Source organism: Montipora capricornis, chromosome 3 (genome assembly GCF_036669925.1).
Source record: "Montipora capricornis isolate CH-2021 chromosome 3, ASM3666992v2, whole genome shotgun sequence".
Classification (NCBI taxonomy): Eukaryota; Metazoa; Cnidaria; class Anthozoa; order Scleractinia; family Acroporidae; genus Montipora; species Montipora capricornis.
In genome coordinates, this window is record NC_090885.1 from 27,882,514 (window position 1) to 27,900,013 (window position 17,500).

The 17,500-nt window shown below is 40.1% G+C and overlaps 1 protein-coding gene across 1 annotated transcript in view; it reads right to left on the bottom strand.

Annotated features, from left to right (window-relative positions):
- Positions 1-8,384: 8,384 nt before the first annotated feature.
- The window catches only part of LOC138042752 (small ribosomal subunit protein mS35-like), a 13,894-nt gene continuing 4,778 nt past the window's right edge, over positions 8,385-17,500 (bottom strand). The window contains exons 6-8 of the mRNA XM_068888740.1: positions 15,797-15,906; positions 9,733-9,802; positions 8,385-8,695 (exon numbers count right to left, since the gene is read on the bottom strand). Coding sequence (XP_068744841.1) covers positions 8,510-8,695; positions 9,733-9,802; positions 15,797-15,906 — 366 coding nt within the window. The 3' untranslated portion in view covers positions 8,385-8,509. The remainder of the gene's footprint in view (positions 8,696-9,732; positions 9,803-15,796; positions 15,907-17,500) is intronic.

The window sequence follows — 17,500 nt, forward strand, 5'->3', positions numbered from 1 at the left end:
GGAAAACAAAAGAAATCATCAGTATGTTCTATATTGAGCTTACCGAATGAGTAGTTATTTTACCCCACAATTTCCCTGTGCTACAAAGCCCCCGCCCTTTACATAATTCATGATAATTTAAGAAAGTTTATGAGATATAGAGCACACAAATACTGGGCACTGATTGGCTAAGTGGGTATGACCATGTTGTTTGTATTTCCTTCAGATTTGGAGGGAGAGCAGAACGTGCGAAAGCGTATTAATTTTACCTAATTTTACCGACTTGTCGTCAACGTCGCTGCTTTAGTCCTTAATTAAACTAGTAGCGGATAGCAGATGTGAGGATAGAAAGATGCGAGGAGTGAACGTTTTGTGCTGTGATTTTTCACTTAGGCTGACTGCAGATCAAGGTAGAATCCATTGGAAGACATTTGCGCAAACAGCTGATCAGAAGCTGAACGTTCCGTTAGTTAAGAAATGTATGGTAAATTACTAACGGGACGGAAATTCTTATACAAAAGATCCAGTCCAAACCGTTTTAATACAGGGTTCACTAATGCTTCTTTCCAGGCATCGGGAAAGTTCGCATTCTCGAGAGCTAGATTGACCATGTTCTTGATGACGGGCAGCAGTACATCAATACACTCAGTGACCAGTGTGGTCGCCATTGGATTAAGTGCACAACTCTTCTTTGAACTGACGATAGGTATTGAAATATTAATCTAATTATTATTTCCGCGACAAAACGAGAAATTATTGAAGCAAAACTGCCGCTTCATTGACACTTTGTCAGTTCGACTTTCTGTCCAAAAAGAATACAAATGAAAATTGAGTAAAACACTTTAAGGAAAAATGAAGTCAAACAACTGCCCCAAACTTTCAGCGTTTGCAGCGTTCAAGCGGCCAGGGTGATGTGATGTCACAAATATTCAAGATGGCGACGCCAAGGAAACAATTCTGATTCAGTTTTCAGATAACAACGCTTTCATTGAAAAACGTTGAAATAAATTTGATTGTGAAGATTACTTGCTGTGGTTCAAGGTAACGTTTTTCTTTGTTTGGAGCGGAGGTTCTCTTTCAAAAAGTCCACCAACTATGAAAGGGAGTCGAACCCATGAAGGTTCGGTTGCGCCTCACACAGCTGTAACAACCGGATTATATCCCATAAGAGGTTTATGGATGTCAACATCTATATCATTCCCAATAATTCCAAAATTGCTAATCAACCCAGGCGGGCCATGAGAAACAATAAGCAACAAGAGGCTACAAGTAGCCTATACTCGGGCCTGCAAAAGTACAGTGGTGTATCGTTAATTTAGCACTAAAGAAAAGAAAACAGAGAAGTCTGTCCTTCTTACATCGGCCTTACATTGCGATTCTCATGATGTTCGACTGTGTATGTAGTGAATACCCGGACCCAGATTATCTTCATCACAGGTGGTGACAATGACCACTGGACACGAGGTAAAATTTGAGAAAAGCACATTGTTTTTTACTGATCGATGGTTATTCTTGCTCAGTGTTTGAAAAAGGAAACGCTAATTGAACGGTTTAAGATGAAACGAAATGACTCATCGAAACATCTTTTGCAGAAAAAAAATGAATGAGAAACGAAGGTGAGATGTATGAACATCTTTCAAAGATGACCAAACTTTCGTGCATTGATGCACGTAAAAAAAAAAACTGTCACGTGCACGACACGTGAAGATGTGCACCATATCTCAACTCTTGAAAATACTTTCAGAAGTACAAAGTCCCTTGAGGATGGCCATGCCAAATGAATCCATAGCACGAGAATCAAGTATTTAAAATATACCATTTGTTGTAATTTAAATACTGACAGTAGCATGCACCCAATTGTCAAAATAAAATTTTAAAATATGTTATTTGCCAGCTGGGAGGCCCGTATAGAGAAAAACTGTGGCTGAAGCCTTGAAATTGCTGCTCGAGGCCGCAGGTCGAGGGCAGCTTTTTCAAGAACGATATCACATTTTTTTTGCTATACGGACAGACCCTTTGCTGGTAAATTTTTTTTTTCTTCTCTCTCTCTCCCATCCTCTCTTAAAATCACTTGTTTTAATTGTTGACTCGCACCGCGCTTGATAGCGAATGCAGTATTAAAGCGACTTACAAACTGAACATTTCAAAGAGAAATATTTTTTTTATTTGAATTCTATTTCCAAACCTCTTGTCTAATGAAAAATAACCTCTGTACGTAAACGGAGTCGGTGTCAAAATTGTGTTTCGTTTCCGGGATGGTAAGGGCAGGAGAAAAGATAGAATACTGTAGTGTGGGTCACTTGGCCTGTCATTGTTATTTCGCTTCGTGTATTGAAACTCTCGAGAAATAAAGATAGAAATGTGAACGCAAACTCTCTGCACGGTGGGAAGCCTGTCAAGGAATATTAACCATCAATGTCACTGTTCCTTGGTATCAACATGCATAATTCGCTTTTAAACACATAACGGAAGGCGCAATGGAACTAGACAACAGACGTATTGGGGTTTTTTGAGGAAAACACTGCCTTGCGGCTGGTTAGCCTATGCGACTTCCAGATTGCGTGACAAAGATCTCTCCAGAACTACGAGCTGAGTGGTAAACAGGAAGTGCTGGATCGGACAACAGTATTGGCTAGTGAGCAATGTACAAAGGCAACGAGTCAACAAGCTTGGGTGAAGTCGCTGCGCAGACTTAAACCACACCACGCAGGAGCGACCCAATTTTAATGACGGCAAAGCGATAAATACAACCCATCTCCAAAGGGAGGGAGGGAGGGAGGGAGGGAGGGGGAGAACTTTGACAAATTGCAAACAGCTAGTTGATTTACTATAGTAGACAAACTGCCAAGTGAACCTTGGACGACCAACTGAGGCTTTTATAGCTAGACCCTGTACATTAAAATAGCTAGTTGCACAGGTTCTACCATGTAGCAGGTAAGCATTACACCGTGCTCTTTAGCACTAATGAATGAGGCTTTAACAGATTTGGCCAATGCAGGTGTACGTTATAATCTGAAATCTAGGAACAAAGTCTTCATATCCTCGTTTCATTTACAAGAAACCCGTTGATTGTATGACCTTGAACGACCGACTACAAGGAACGCGAAGATAACTGTCGCGACATGAATAGCCCTTTTTAGTACGGTCACGTAACATTAACCGTATTTACTGATAGTGCTGTAAAATCTCATTTAAAGAGAAGAAGAGATACTCGTTTATGTGCACAATACATCGAAGCATAAAGTCTACAAATACCTTCAAATACTTACCCCTGCATAACATTTTAAATTCCGTTTTCCGTGCGTTACACTTGCCTCGTTAATCCAATTTATTACTAAGACTTGTTTGCATTACTAATTAACACGAAAAGGGATAACTTGGGAATTTCTGACAATATATCCTTTAATCTAACCCAAAATCATTCAGATATCCAAAACGTCCTATCCATGATCCATTTCCTTCGTTTTTGGGTTTGTCAGCATTACGATTTGCAATATTTCAGGTTTACGTGTTCACAAGTTTGTTTTTGTATCTCGCAGATGTTTAGATTTCCAATTACAAACTCTGTTTTGATTGGTCACTGTGTAAACAGTTCACCCTGAATTCAAAATAAATACGTTCCGTTTCTGAGAAAACAAAACAACATCCTTTTACAAATCGTACCGGGTATTCCTGATTTCTGTATTAAATTTAACTTTCATTTTCCAGATGGTCTGAATAGCACAAGTGTTGCTAATACTTTTAAAAATACAAACACTTTTAAGTTTAAGGAACATGCTTCGATGTTTCAAACTTCATTTTTCATTTACCTGTTCATCCACGCTTTTGGAAAAGTGTTACATATCACGTGCTTACATTTAAACTCATACCTGAGGTAGCTCCTATAGTTGTGTTTACGAGCAAGTAATCTCCTTGGCTAGTAATACGATGAAATGTGGATGACCTCGGTACATTGTTAGCCAAATACGTTCCAGCAAGTTTCCTCTTTTTTCCGCTGTTATAAAATAAACGTCTCAGCCTTTTCTCTGTAATTCTGCTCGGTTCTCGGGGACGTCTATGTCAATGCACACGCAAATCACAACTAAAGTAAACACATTTGTGCTTATCGAGACCTGTATTTCTCCTTTGGAATCAAGTCTTTATTACCATTGAGAATCAAATAACTGTACAGCCTTTCAAACTACATCACATTTATTTTCTAAAGAGCTGATCACAGTCTCCACTGATGACATCAAATCTTGTAAAACTAGAACAGAACTATATGCACAAGATGGCAGTGAACAACGATCGCTAATATGGCTAATTGAACAAACGATAGAAGCTAGACCACTACAAGAAACAAACTGTTTAACGATAACAAACTAAAAAACGCAATAGACAAAAAACTTATCTCCGTAGTCAATGGTACACTGAGCGGGAGGCTGTTTGTTCGCGGTGAAAATGGTACAAGCGTGAGGCCATTTGTTCGCTGTGCCAATGTTTTTACTTTGTCTTCAGAAGATCCCAATATGGCGTCCATTTGTTTGTGGAGTTATTGTCTTTGTCGCTGTCATCTTCAGAGTAGTTCTCAATAAGGTACCCGCTGCTCATTAAAGAATTTGTATTTTGACTTGTATCACTTTCAATAGTTGCGTCCATTTCAGTTACATTCGAGTATATTTTTGTTTCATTCAGTTCGCGGAACGACTTGTTTCAAAGCTGGCGCTTGACATCTTTTAGTGTGGGTCTAACACGAAAAGCCTATGCCTTTCTTTGTATGTGTTTTGAGCGCCCCAAGAAGAAATCGATTAAGCCAACGCAATGTCGATCGAAACAACGCATCACAGTGCTCTTCATAATCTTGGATTACGTGTTTGCTTTAAATAACCAATGTAAACAGCGCCACGTGGCTTCTATTGTGAATTACCCAATCAAAACACCGCCACGTGCAGTCTATTGTGCATTGCCCAATCAAACACGGCCACGTTTTTCTATTGTGCATTTTGCTGCACAGGAAAAAAAAAAAACTGAAATCTAACGTCTTTTATAACTCGAGCCCCTACGGGGCCCGAGTAACAAGCAGTGTCCAGCCTTAGACGTTACAAGAGGCCTTATTTGGGAAGGAGGCATGGTCTTTAGTTAGTCCTCTTCGAAGCTTCGTTCCCGGTGGGACATAAGGCAACAGCATGGTCTATGCCCTTTTGAAAAAAAGTGGCAAAGACCATGACTCCACCACAGGAAAAAAAGTAAAAACACGTTTTGTCAGCGATCGGCGCCAACCACTTAAATGATCCCTTATCAAATACCAACACTTCGGATAAAAGCGAAAATATATCCGCCACATTCCGATCCGTGCAGCATAGCTGTACTCGATATTCGGATAAACAATGAAAGGCTCTGTTACTTGGGTTCCAGGATCCATATTAATAGAATTCTCCAGACATAGTTTGACGATACTCTGGTTAGAAAAAATTTAAACGTAGCTCAGAAAGTTACAATTCGAAGGCCTAACGTTTCGCCACTCCGGTCTAGTGTCTTCTTCAGGGGTGGGTAACCGGTCAAATCGCCGGAAGGGCGAAGAGGGGTGATCCAAAGTTATTGCAATAATAGTAATAACAATAATAACAACTAGAAATAGTTTTCACTACATCTGCCCCCGTGTAAAATAATACAGATGGCATGCAGTTGAGGTATTTTCCAATTAATATGTGCTGTACATTGTGATCTCTTCATATTATTTTACACGTAATTAGTAATTAGTAGTAGGTAACTGAAAGTGAAAGATGCAAGGAAAGGATGGGCAACAACAAACAACATTTATTTTCAATTTCCATCAACGTTTATTGATACGCTATCAATTGAAAAGCAATTTACGTAACGCCTTGAAAATATGATAGTAAAACTGGAACAGGAATATTCAATGACTATTATTATTATCTGTGAATAATTGTTGTAAAAATGATCGAAGATTGTTTGAAACTGTTGGTACTGAGACTATGGTTTTGCTTTCTGATGATGCGTCTAGTAGCAGTTTCTGGCCGAGTCTGTTGCTCGAGTTTCTGATTTGATTTGTGTCAAATCGTCGCCCCCGTTTATGGCTTGTGCCTGAAAAATCGATCTCTGACCCAGGCAATATGATTTTTGCCCCCGCAGAGGCCAAAACCCGAGGAGGCAACCCGCGTATAAAGGGAAAATATGTAAATTAATATATAAATTGGTGGATATTGTGTAGGGAAAAGCAAATCTCAATTTGCTCAACCGAGCGCGCAAGGTGGTATCGGTATTGCTTAACCAGGGTGCGCAAGGTGGTATCGGTATTGTTCACCGAATTCGCGAGGTGTTCTGGGTAACTTGAGTCAGAAAGTCACAAGGAGTATCAATATAGCGATTGAAGTGGGTAATTTTTGAGTATTTACAGTGATTCCTTTTACTTTGAAAATCAAATTTTACAGTATCTGATAGAAAATCATATTGCCTCGGTCACAGACCGATTTTTCAGGCACAAGTTCAAAAATTACTCACTTCAATCGCTATATTGATACTCCTTGCGACTTTCTGCCTCATGACTCAAGTTACCCAGAACACCACGCGAATTCGGTGAACAATACCGATACCACCTTGCGCACCCTGGTTAAGCAATACCGATACCACCTTGCGCGCTCGGTTGAGCAAATCGAGATTTGCTTTCCCCTACACAATATCCACCAATTTATATACTAATTTTACATACTTTCCCTTTTTACGCGGGGGCTTCTAGGTTGCTAGGTTGGTTCTAATAATAATAATAAGTTGGTTTTAATAATAACAATAATAATAATAATAATAATAATAATAATAATAATAATAATAGTCTTTATTGAAAAAACTCTCTCAACAAACGTGAAGGCTCACATTTATAAAAAAGTAACAAAATACTTAAGAAGCTAAAATTATCTCTCGTATAAATTGCTGATTTCCAAAAAAAGTACATTTACACAAATTTAAATAGGCATCTATTCACAATTGTGCGCTTGAACCTTTCGGTGGAAACTTTGGGTAGTACACAGTTATGACCACATGACCTTAAGGATCCACTCCGCGTCATGGGTAATAACACGCTCAGTGTATGCGAAGAATTCCCAGTTATATTGTCCCACATCTTTCTGTCGCGTTCCTCAATGATTTCATTTATCTTGTACTGCTTACTTGTGTATCCAAACTTGTACGCTCGAAGAAAGAAATTGTCCATTGGGCGAAGGTACTTGGTATCATATGCACACGCCACACTTCAATACCAAAGTAGAACACTGACATTATTAGGCTATTGAACAGGAGATTCAGATCCTCCTTAGAATATCCATACAATTTGCAGACTCTTAATATGTAAAGTCGCCCACAAGCTTTACTAATCATAAATTGAAAGTGTTTATCCCAGTTACACGGCTTATCTCGAAAAGTTACTCCAAGAAGCTTTAGCCAGTCTCGACGTTTTATCCCTTGAATAGGCTCGAGAAGTGTTTTAGATGACTTGCCATTAAGTACCACCTCCCATGTTTTGTCTAAATTGAGGACGATCTGATTGTTGTCTGCCCACTCAGCGATATTTTGAACTTCACCATCAGCGTTATCGTCGTACCCGGGTCAAATCATCTGCATTTTTAACCAAGACGTTTTGAGAAGGGTGCAGAGCCTGCATGTCATTTACCATGATGGAGCCCAGAATAGTTCCTTGCGGAACTCCTTTGTTTATTGGTAAATAGTCGGTTTCCATACCATCAACTTTGACACGTTGTAGTCTACCAGAGAGAAAACTAATAATCCAGTTATGTATGTAGCGATTGATTCACAAGGCTTTCAGCTTATTAGAAACGATGTTTTGTGTCACAGAATCAAACGCCTTGATAAAATCAAACGGCAGGATTCCTTTTTTGTCCTACCAATTTGCTAAAAAATGAAAGGGGTGCACCTAATAATAGTCTGAATGTTCAAGTTAACCTGGTTGCAACGTGAACTGTAAAAAATCTCCATTTCATCCGTACTATTTTCCCAGAGGGATGGAATTTTTTGGGGTGCAAGGATAGCGCAGTGGTAACAGCACTCACCTTCCCAGCAATGTGGCCCGGGTTCGATGCCCTGACGCGGCGTCGTATGTGGGTTGAGTTTTTTGGTTGTCTACTTTGCACCGAGAGGTATTTCTCCAGGTAAACTATAAGAGTGCAATGTGAAGTGCTAGTTTTCTACCCAAATGAACCATGTGAGCGTTAGCCCTACTAATGGAAATGGGCCCACAAAAGGACAGAGAAAAACTCCAACCAGGGTGGGAATTGAACCCACGACCTTCGGGTTAGATCACCGCTGCTCTACCTTTTCTCCGGGTACTCCGGTTTTCCCCTCTCAGTTTAGTGTCCCCAATTAGCGCTCCAGCGCTAGAACGACTAGACACTTAAATAAAGTTCCTTTCTTTTCCTTTCCTTTCTTCTGTAACGACAGCTACATGTAAAAATTCAAAGACCGATGGACATCAATCTCAAACCACCCGACAACTAAAGTGACCGACATATACCGTAGTTCATCAATGTTTTACTTTGATTTGCATTCTAAAACATTTGCCATATTGGTTCATCCTATAGAGTGCCCCGTCAATCAGTCGAATTCGTTTGACGTTTTTTCGTTTCTTCCTTGGTTTTTCGTCTTCTTCACCCTCGTCATCAAGTTCTTCTGACTGGTTGCCCGTCTCACTCTCCCACGGTTCAATTTTCTGCAAGACATGACGAGCAGTACAAAAAACTAATTTAGAAAAAAAGAATTGACTTTAGGAGCTTTCTCAGATGGCCGATGGAAACAACACCGCGGAGAAACTGCCTAACAAGAGACGTAGTTTTCAGTAAGGCACGCCCTTTCGCGTTTCTGTCATTCTACTGAAACAATGCTCAGGAAACGGTATGCTTGGGACTTCTTATGGTCTAAAAGGCAAACATGACCTATCTGGTATCTCCCCTCGCTGGGTTGTTTGTCCGAAGTACCTCTCACTAATGAAACCTCGACTTTACGGATCAAATACACGACAAATTTTTGTCTAAGGCTTTGCTACCTATTTCAATCAATATGGTAGGGGTAAAGGTTGGCGTTCTTTTTAGCTTTGGGTAAATACAGCTGTTTATTCTTAATTGAAGAGCAGCATTTGGGGGACACTTTGTGACATTGTTTGTATTCTAAGGCACAAGTGATGCTACGGGTCAATAGCCTATGAGGCGAAGCCGAATACAGGGGTAATGACCAGTGGCCTTTGAGGGCGAAGGGTCTCATTGTTAATTAGGAGCATTTCTCGACATATCCGGCATCTACATCTACATCTACATCGACATGTTCCAGCACTCGGCAAAGTCCCTTTTTGACTTGTGGCTGCTTCTACTTAGGTGGCCTCATACACCACAAGCCTTTTTAGAGACATCACCGCCAAGCCGGCCACTTCAGCTGGAGAGAACAGGACAGCCACAACACCGGGGACTTTATCCCCTACTCTTCTCGAATAGTGTTTGGGTTCTTTAACGTCCCACAGGGAACTTATGAACATAGAAGACATTTGTGAGACGGGGCCTACTGTTTATAGTCCTTATCCGAGAAGACTTGAAAGTCTAACCATTTGCAGATGAAATTACAAAGGCAGCACTTTCTCCTCAGTTATTTTAAGATCCTGAGTGTTGATCCGGCCGGGATTCGAACCCGCGACCTCCCGCATGACAACCCGATGCATCATCATCATCATCGTTATTATTATGACTAAACAGTGCTCACCCATGACTCGTGATACAGCACTGTCAGTAAATACATGGCATAATCTTTGTTTTGCTTCCTTGTTGGGCATCTAATCGACAAAAAGAAAAAAAAAATTTATGAAATTTATCTACCAGTTAAAACGATGGAACAAAATCGGGAAAAAGTCCCGAGTGCTCTAGTTGGTAGTTGGGAAGCCCTAAAGGCCGGTTTACACGGTACGATTTGTCGGCCCCATTTATCAGCCCGACGGCGTCGGAGCGCAAATCTTGCGTGTACTTTGACGGCCGATGAACGACCGATTCATGGGAATGAAAATCGGTCCGATTCAAAAAATATGTTGCACTGCAACAGATTTTTTGAATTCGGGCCGACACTCCGAGAGAAACCGCCATGTCAATCAAATGGTATGCGAGTGGGTAATGCGCATAAATACTTAAAAAATCAAAGCGTTCAAAATGGCGGATACTAAAAGGACAACGGGAAGATCTTTGGAGGAAAAATTACACGTTTTACGCAATTTACACGGTACGATTGATCGGCCCGACAAAACCGGCCGGCAAATTGTACCGTTAGTCTGGCGGATATGTGAAAAATGCTGCACTTTGTGAAGAAAGCATCAAATTTTGCTCAGAGGTTGTTTATGGCAACCTAAAGAGATTTTGATATGGAGCCATTGACAGAAATTAGGTCTAGGCCATTTAAGGGGCCATTGTGCATGAACGCGAGGCTAGACTTACAAGATAGCCATTCTGGCCTATTATGTTAATTCAAAATGTTCCAAATTACATTGGTATTACTTATATTTGTCGTCATGATATCATCACCTAACAATTCAACACAGGAAACTATAAGCTTTTATTTTTTTACGCACAACAAGGCAATTTTTGTTATGACCTTGACCTTCACAACTATACTGCTTTTCTTCTGACTAGGTTTGCTTCACATGTAACACCTGTCAATGATTATACGACAACGAAACTAGTTAGGAAGTGTTTTCTTTCGTGTGAGCAATTAAAACACTTACAGAAAAAGTACGAGTTTTTGTAAGAAAGTCTCAGTATTTAAAAGCAGATCACGTGACCTCGAAAAGAGGGGGCCATCTGCAGTTAACCAGCGTCTTCTCTCGCTACTATATTAAATACCCCTCACCTCAGCAACATTGTTTCCAAATAAATTTTTAAAAGGTGCGTGGTACATTTGGCACAGGGATTGAGGGGAGGGGTGTATGAATGACTTGTGATAGTAACTGCGGGCTGCAACAATAGCGGTCATCTTGAATTTTTCAGTACAATGAAGCTGTGGTACGACTTTTGGGAGCATTGTGTCAAGTTTTGGTTAATCAGTTATTCTGCCTACCTTGAGTAGCGCAATCAATCTATTACACAGTCTTCACCACAGCCGCAAAGTGCAGTGCACCTAAGAGCCACTCTGATGCATGAGCAGTTAGACCTGCAACCTTTCTTGCAGCGACATTTAATAAGTGCATCACAAGATGATGATCCGGCTGGTAATGTCGTCTAGAGGGGCTTCCAGCCAGCATCAGTCGTCATCCATCTCCATTGACTTGGACATGCCAAGTTCATCACTGGAACAATTGCTTGACCCCAGCAATGTCCACCCTGGTATGCTGGATAAGAGCAGCTTGAGTTGGGGGTATAGATTAAATAGACTTTCCCCTCTGTGCACACAGCTGCTTTTGTGCCTCGTCATTCTGGCACTAGAGCGGTCATACAGAAGAACAACGAATCGTTCTAGCTTTCTCAAGCATTCTTCCTTCACATCATCTGGGTTGTTAGGCAATTCCAGGAAAGCAGAGGTTGCTTCTTCACAGGCCATCCACATGATCCATGCAATCTTCTTCCCTTTCCCAGAGAAACAAGAAACAGTATCACAACCAGTAAAGGCGTGAAATACGGGTAGCGACCTTGGCTTTTCAGGACCAACAAGAGATGCAATGTCATGAACAGCTAGATATCTCAAACTAGTACCAGTGCCAAAGGCAATCCACAACTCATTGATGTTAAGATTCTGGGTTATGCCAATATGCAGATGATAACGACATCATTGTCAACATTACAGATGAGGATGCTCTTGTGTCCTGCTTTCGACGCATCTGCTGCATGAACCATAATTCTTGTGTCTGCTTCCTCGTGGTTACATGGAGTAAGGCTAGAAGTGTCAAACCGCAGTGCACTACAAAGAACTTGTTCTCCTTTCGTAGTAATGACGTGCTTGCCATCGCCGAAATTTACAGGGGGAATCTGCTCTACTAAAAAACCTAATAGTTCCTTCTTGCTTGCATCTACACGCAGGAATTCCTTCCAGTTTTTTGGCACAGTTGTCAAAGACTGAACACGCCCACGAATGCCACGTCCCCTTTCTTCTGGTCGTTGCTTTTAAACTGTTTGATACATACTCGTCCCATACAGGAACCGATGATCCGGAGCCTACAACTCCATTGCGTTCGTGACACGGCGTTATCACAGACCGATATATTTTTAGATTGAATTTCCCGCAAATGAGACTCCCGCAAGAGCCTGATGACCAATTACAAGAAACTAACCTGACGTCATAGGGTCACCGAACCGGAACTGCCTTTGTTTTTTTCGGCGAAGGTAGTCTAAAAATAGATCGGTCTGTAGAAATGCCGTGACGTAGGCCCAGTATGGTAGTTGAAGGCTCCTGGTCATGGGTTCCTGTCCCATATGATGTCTGCACTCTTGAAATGTTTTTACTGTATTTGTTGGTTTCAGCATGTTAATAGCTGCTGCACCATCAATTATAGCTACATCTATTGGTGTCGGGGCACTGGATCAAGGCTGCGACAATGATTGAATGCAGTTTGTCAGGTCGGATTTCTTTCCTGGAAGACGAAGCTTTCCACTTTGTGATATTGATGGTGGACAACTTTGTTTTTTATGTTCAAAAATATCGTCCAAGTCTTCTTCTCTAGTTTGACACGAGATAAACAGCCGTGAGAAAAGTGCGCAGTCACTCTTTAAAGATGAGATTTGCTGCCTGTGTTTGGATGGTTCTTTCTGGCGAGGACTTCTGAACAATGGAAGCTTATTCTTCTTAGTAGAATCATGCATGTTCTTTGCTTTTTTTTTTTTTCACTTAATCTCTCCTTGACAAATGTTTCGAACTGTTCCAGTCGAAGTGTTTCGACCTCTTCTACCCTTTTAATTACAGAAGCATCGGCTAGATCTTTTGTGTCAAGAACGAGAAGATCACCACTTTCATCAGTGAACGGGTTTCCCATGACATCAATGACCGAGATTAAAGACTTGACATCCTTAGCGAAAGATACCTGGGTGCTTTTTTCCTCTTCATGATGATTTGTAGACCCAGGTTTCATTCCCTCGTCTGTGTCTGAGGAAGCTTCAAATTCTGCTATCAACCCTGCAACGTCTGGACCAGAAATCATCCAGCGCCGTAGAGCGGCAGGATTTTCTGTCAGCCAAACAGCTCCCCCGTCACCCTTCACCGTAGCATTATTCTGTTCATGTGCTTGGTCAATGGCGATGGAAGAAAACACTTTAGCAGTCTTCTGTACTGTAAATTCACCATTGAGAAGTTGCACATAGGTCTATATATACTAAGACTACAGTTCTCCAAATTGCCTATAATTAATTCAGCATCTCTTTATGAGTTTCAACTTCTCCCTTAATGTCCATTTTTAAGCTACGTGAAGTACTTCACCAAAAGTAATGGGAAAGAACTTTTTTTGTATGTACTGTACAAGCACATGTAAACCTCTAACAAAGACTGAAGGTCAAGGTCAAGGTAATTCAGAATTTACAAGATCATAGGTGATCACAGGTAAAAGGAACATGGAGATGGGTTAGCAAGTGAAGTTATAATACCAAAAAGCAAGGAATACTAGTGTATCCAAAGGTATTAATATTCACATCGCAGGCGAAATAGATATTTTATGATTTTAGCCTCGTTTCCATGCGAAACAACCCCTAAAATGGCCTTCACATGATTTTTAGCGGTGGCTCCATATCAGAGGGTTTTCAGTGTATCCTTAGCTACCTTTGTGCAAAATTTGGTGATTTCTTCACGAAGTGCACGATTTCCCTCAAATATGCACATATCCGCCGGACTACGTGTAAACCGGCCTTAACAATGAGCAATTGGACAGTCATGGGAACAAGGCCATTAAACTAGGTTCAGATAACATTAATTACTATTGTCCTGCTTTACTGCTCAGAATGAAATATTTTATACGGGTAGCTCAGTGGAAGGGCATCCATACTAATAATCACAAACAATCATCATCATCATACCTATACATCCATACAATAATCACAGGTCATAGGCTCAACTCCAGTTAGGGCACTTGAAATTTTTCCCAAAGTATCCCCAAGTCAATATTGTAAAAATTATTTCTCTGAAATTAACGAGGTTAAAATAAACCACCTTCTGTACTAATAAAAGGAGGATTTTTTCTACCATGCAATTTTAGATGGATAGCACACTTGGAAGAGAGCCACCTTAATTTTGTGATTTTTTTGAGGTAGCTCTGTCAATCCTCTAGACCGAGTTTTTTTTAAACTTTGCTGAAAGTTTCAACGTGGCATTCTAATCACTTTTCAGCAATAAAAAAGGGGGGGGGGGGGGGGGGTTGAGTGAGTTCGTTTTTGAGATATGAGGAACTAAATCCAAAATATAGGGTGTTTTTGCTGAGCTTTCCCATTGCCAAGGTTGTTTGGAAATAATCAGTGTTTCTTAATGGTACCATAACATTGCTGTTACGTGATACAGTGTTGTAGCGTTATTCAATCTAAACAGAGAGTTTTCCTAAGTGTTGAAACCCTTTCGAGCCTCCTAGGTTATTGAGTAAATGACGTCACTTTTTTCTAGATCCAACCATCTGAGGTCCAATCAGCCAGTTTTGAACGTGAGTAATGGCAGACCGTGAAATCCAAAACTTACACTCAAAGTAAACAGCCTTTGGATAAAAATCAAAGCTCAAAATTTTGCCAGGCTGGTGTTAAGCAAACACACTTTCAAAATCTGAAGAAAAAAGGGAAGCAACTTTTTTATCATAGTATCACTTTAAGCTGGTCATCTAGCTGCAGTTTTACTATAAAAAAATTGAGATTTTACATTCAGTGCTTGAAATTAGCGGTTGTTCGGTCGTCCGAGACGACCAGAAAATTTACAGGGCAACTCGTTTTTGGTAAAATGAAAAGGTCAGTTGCCCAAAGAAAAACCAGTGGACAACCCAGCCAAAAATAGAAAATGTATCGCATCAGCAGCACATGACTCCATCAATGTTTTTCTCCTGTCAATGTCTGATAGTAGTGTGAAGTTAACAGTAATTTTATTGGCCGCAGTTGAGCATTTTCCCGTGTTTTGAATATCTGTGACTTTCACAAAAAATTGTCACGTAGGAAAATTCACATGTAGCTGGCAATGGAGATCGAAGACTCCATTTTGAAAATGCTAAGGTTAAACCCTTTAAAAACCACAGAGTTAAGGTGGCTCTAAATCTGCTGTACAAAATTTTTATAATTAAACTTTGCAGAAAGTTTCATCTTGGCCTTCTGATCACTTTTCAGCAATGAAAAACAGGTGTCACTGGGTTTGTTTTTGAGATATGTGCAACTGAAGACAAAATATAGGGTGTTAATACAGGGCTTTCCTGTTGCCACGGTGACCTATTACATCACAATAATGACTGCAACTTGTTCAGCAATAATATACCTAATCGGCTAACTCAATGTTGTACCCAATTCAAATCTCCAGGGATAAAGATTCTTTGTGTGTTGTATTAATTTGCATGATAATGTAGCATTCATATATAAATGATATGGAAATACCTGGAACAAAACGTTTTATTCCCAAAGGGTTTGAATTGGGTACAACATTGAGTTAGCCGATTAGGTCTATTGGTGTTTCTTATGGTACCATAACGTTGCTAATACATGACACAGCCTTGTAGTACCAAACCTTCTAAAATGAACTTTACTTGAAAGCTTTGAAACTGGCTTGAGCCACTTTAAAATAATACATGAAAAGCCCATCACACACATTCAAAAGGCACAAACATTGTCAAATCATAAATCAATACCTGTCTGCTACAATTGTGAGCTCATCAGTTTCTGCATTGTAACGAGGACCAACAAGAGAAATCATCTTCTTCCTAGCATGGTCGTCCAAAATGAGATCCTTCAGAAAAACCTTATTTTTTTGAGACAAAGGTTAATAGAGGTTGGCAATCCATGAAGTAATCTCACAATCAAACTATGATCTACAATACTATTGTCAGTGGTGAGGTCTTCAATGGTTAAATCTGATTGTGATAGGGTGTAATTTCACAGGATGTCTGTTAATCCCCAGTTAGATGGAAGGAAGCAGCATAGCCCATCCATAATGCATGCACCCACCAAAATTACCGTAAGTACACGTCCCGCTCTGACAACTGACTGGATACGTCTTGGTGGTTTTGAAATCAACTCTACCACACTTTGTAAATTATACAGTGAACTGGATTAAAACTCCTTGCATTAATAATAATGATGATGAACTTTATTCAAGTGCCAACTGTATTTATTGCTGGGGAATTAATTGGGGCACTGTACAGAAATCAAATCAACTCATATGAAATTGTAGGTTGGTTTTGCGGAGAGGGGAAAATTATCGGAGTACCCAGACAAATACCTCTCAGAGCAGAGACGAGGACCAACAAACTCGACCCATATCTGACTCTAAGTTTGAAAATCAAACCCGGAACACCTTGGTGGGAGGCGAGGGCTCTCACAATGTAACAATATTTTGTTACATGTATGTTCATCAAATTATTGTTACCGGTACTTTCTAAAAACAGCCACACAAGCTGCAAAATTTGCTGTAAAATTCCGTGATTCCGGTACAGTACCAAGGTTCAATTCCTGGACCCATTGTCAAAATTAATGTTGGTTGAGTTTATTGGTTCATGACTCTGCTCCAAGAGATTTTTCTTGGGAGTATTCTGGTTTTCCAATATTATCAAAGGCTAACATTTGATTTAATGTGCTTTAATTTCCTGTGATATGGTTTGAATATCAGGGCACTTGTAAGACTGTCTATAAAAAATTAATATACCATGAAGGTTCTTCTAACCTAAAATTTCTATTTCGGTTTTGCCTTTACAGGGTTTTTGCTGGATTTTTTCTATATGCAAGGAGTTTTCAAGAACCAGAAATTAAGTCTTCAAGGAGTCCCTATAAGAAGATTTCTATGCCATACATAGTGTTTCAGTGTTTTCTTTGCAGAAAAAGCATACCTTGATATTCCTTACCACATCCTGCAAGTTACATTGTAAGTGCATGCACAGGCATTTTAATTTTTGCTTTTAATGTTTCCCTAATAGTCAATTTTGGCCTCAATTTTTGAAATGTCTCTTTACTTAGCATGGTGTAATCTCACGAATTTTCACCCAAGCAAAAATACAAGGAGTTTTCAAGCAGTTTTCCACAAAATTCTTTTTTTCAAGGGCTCTTCAAGCACCCTTTAAGTCCAAAATTAAATTCCAGGACTTCAAGGAGTAGCACGAATCAATCAGTCAATCAATCAATCAATCAATCGTTTAATGTATCCGATAGCAGTTAATTAAACCTGAAATACAGGAAAGGTCAGAGACAGCAAACATATCTAGCATTGGTATTTAACAGTAACAAAGTTATTAAGACGAGCTGTGCGGCCTAAAGTTGGGTAAACAGTTTTGTTCCCTGAACGGAGATTACGATCATGCTCCACGACAGTGGGCGAATAAAAAACTCTGAGAACTTCTTTA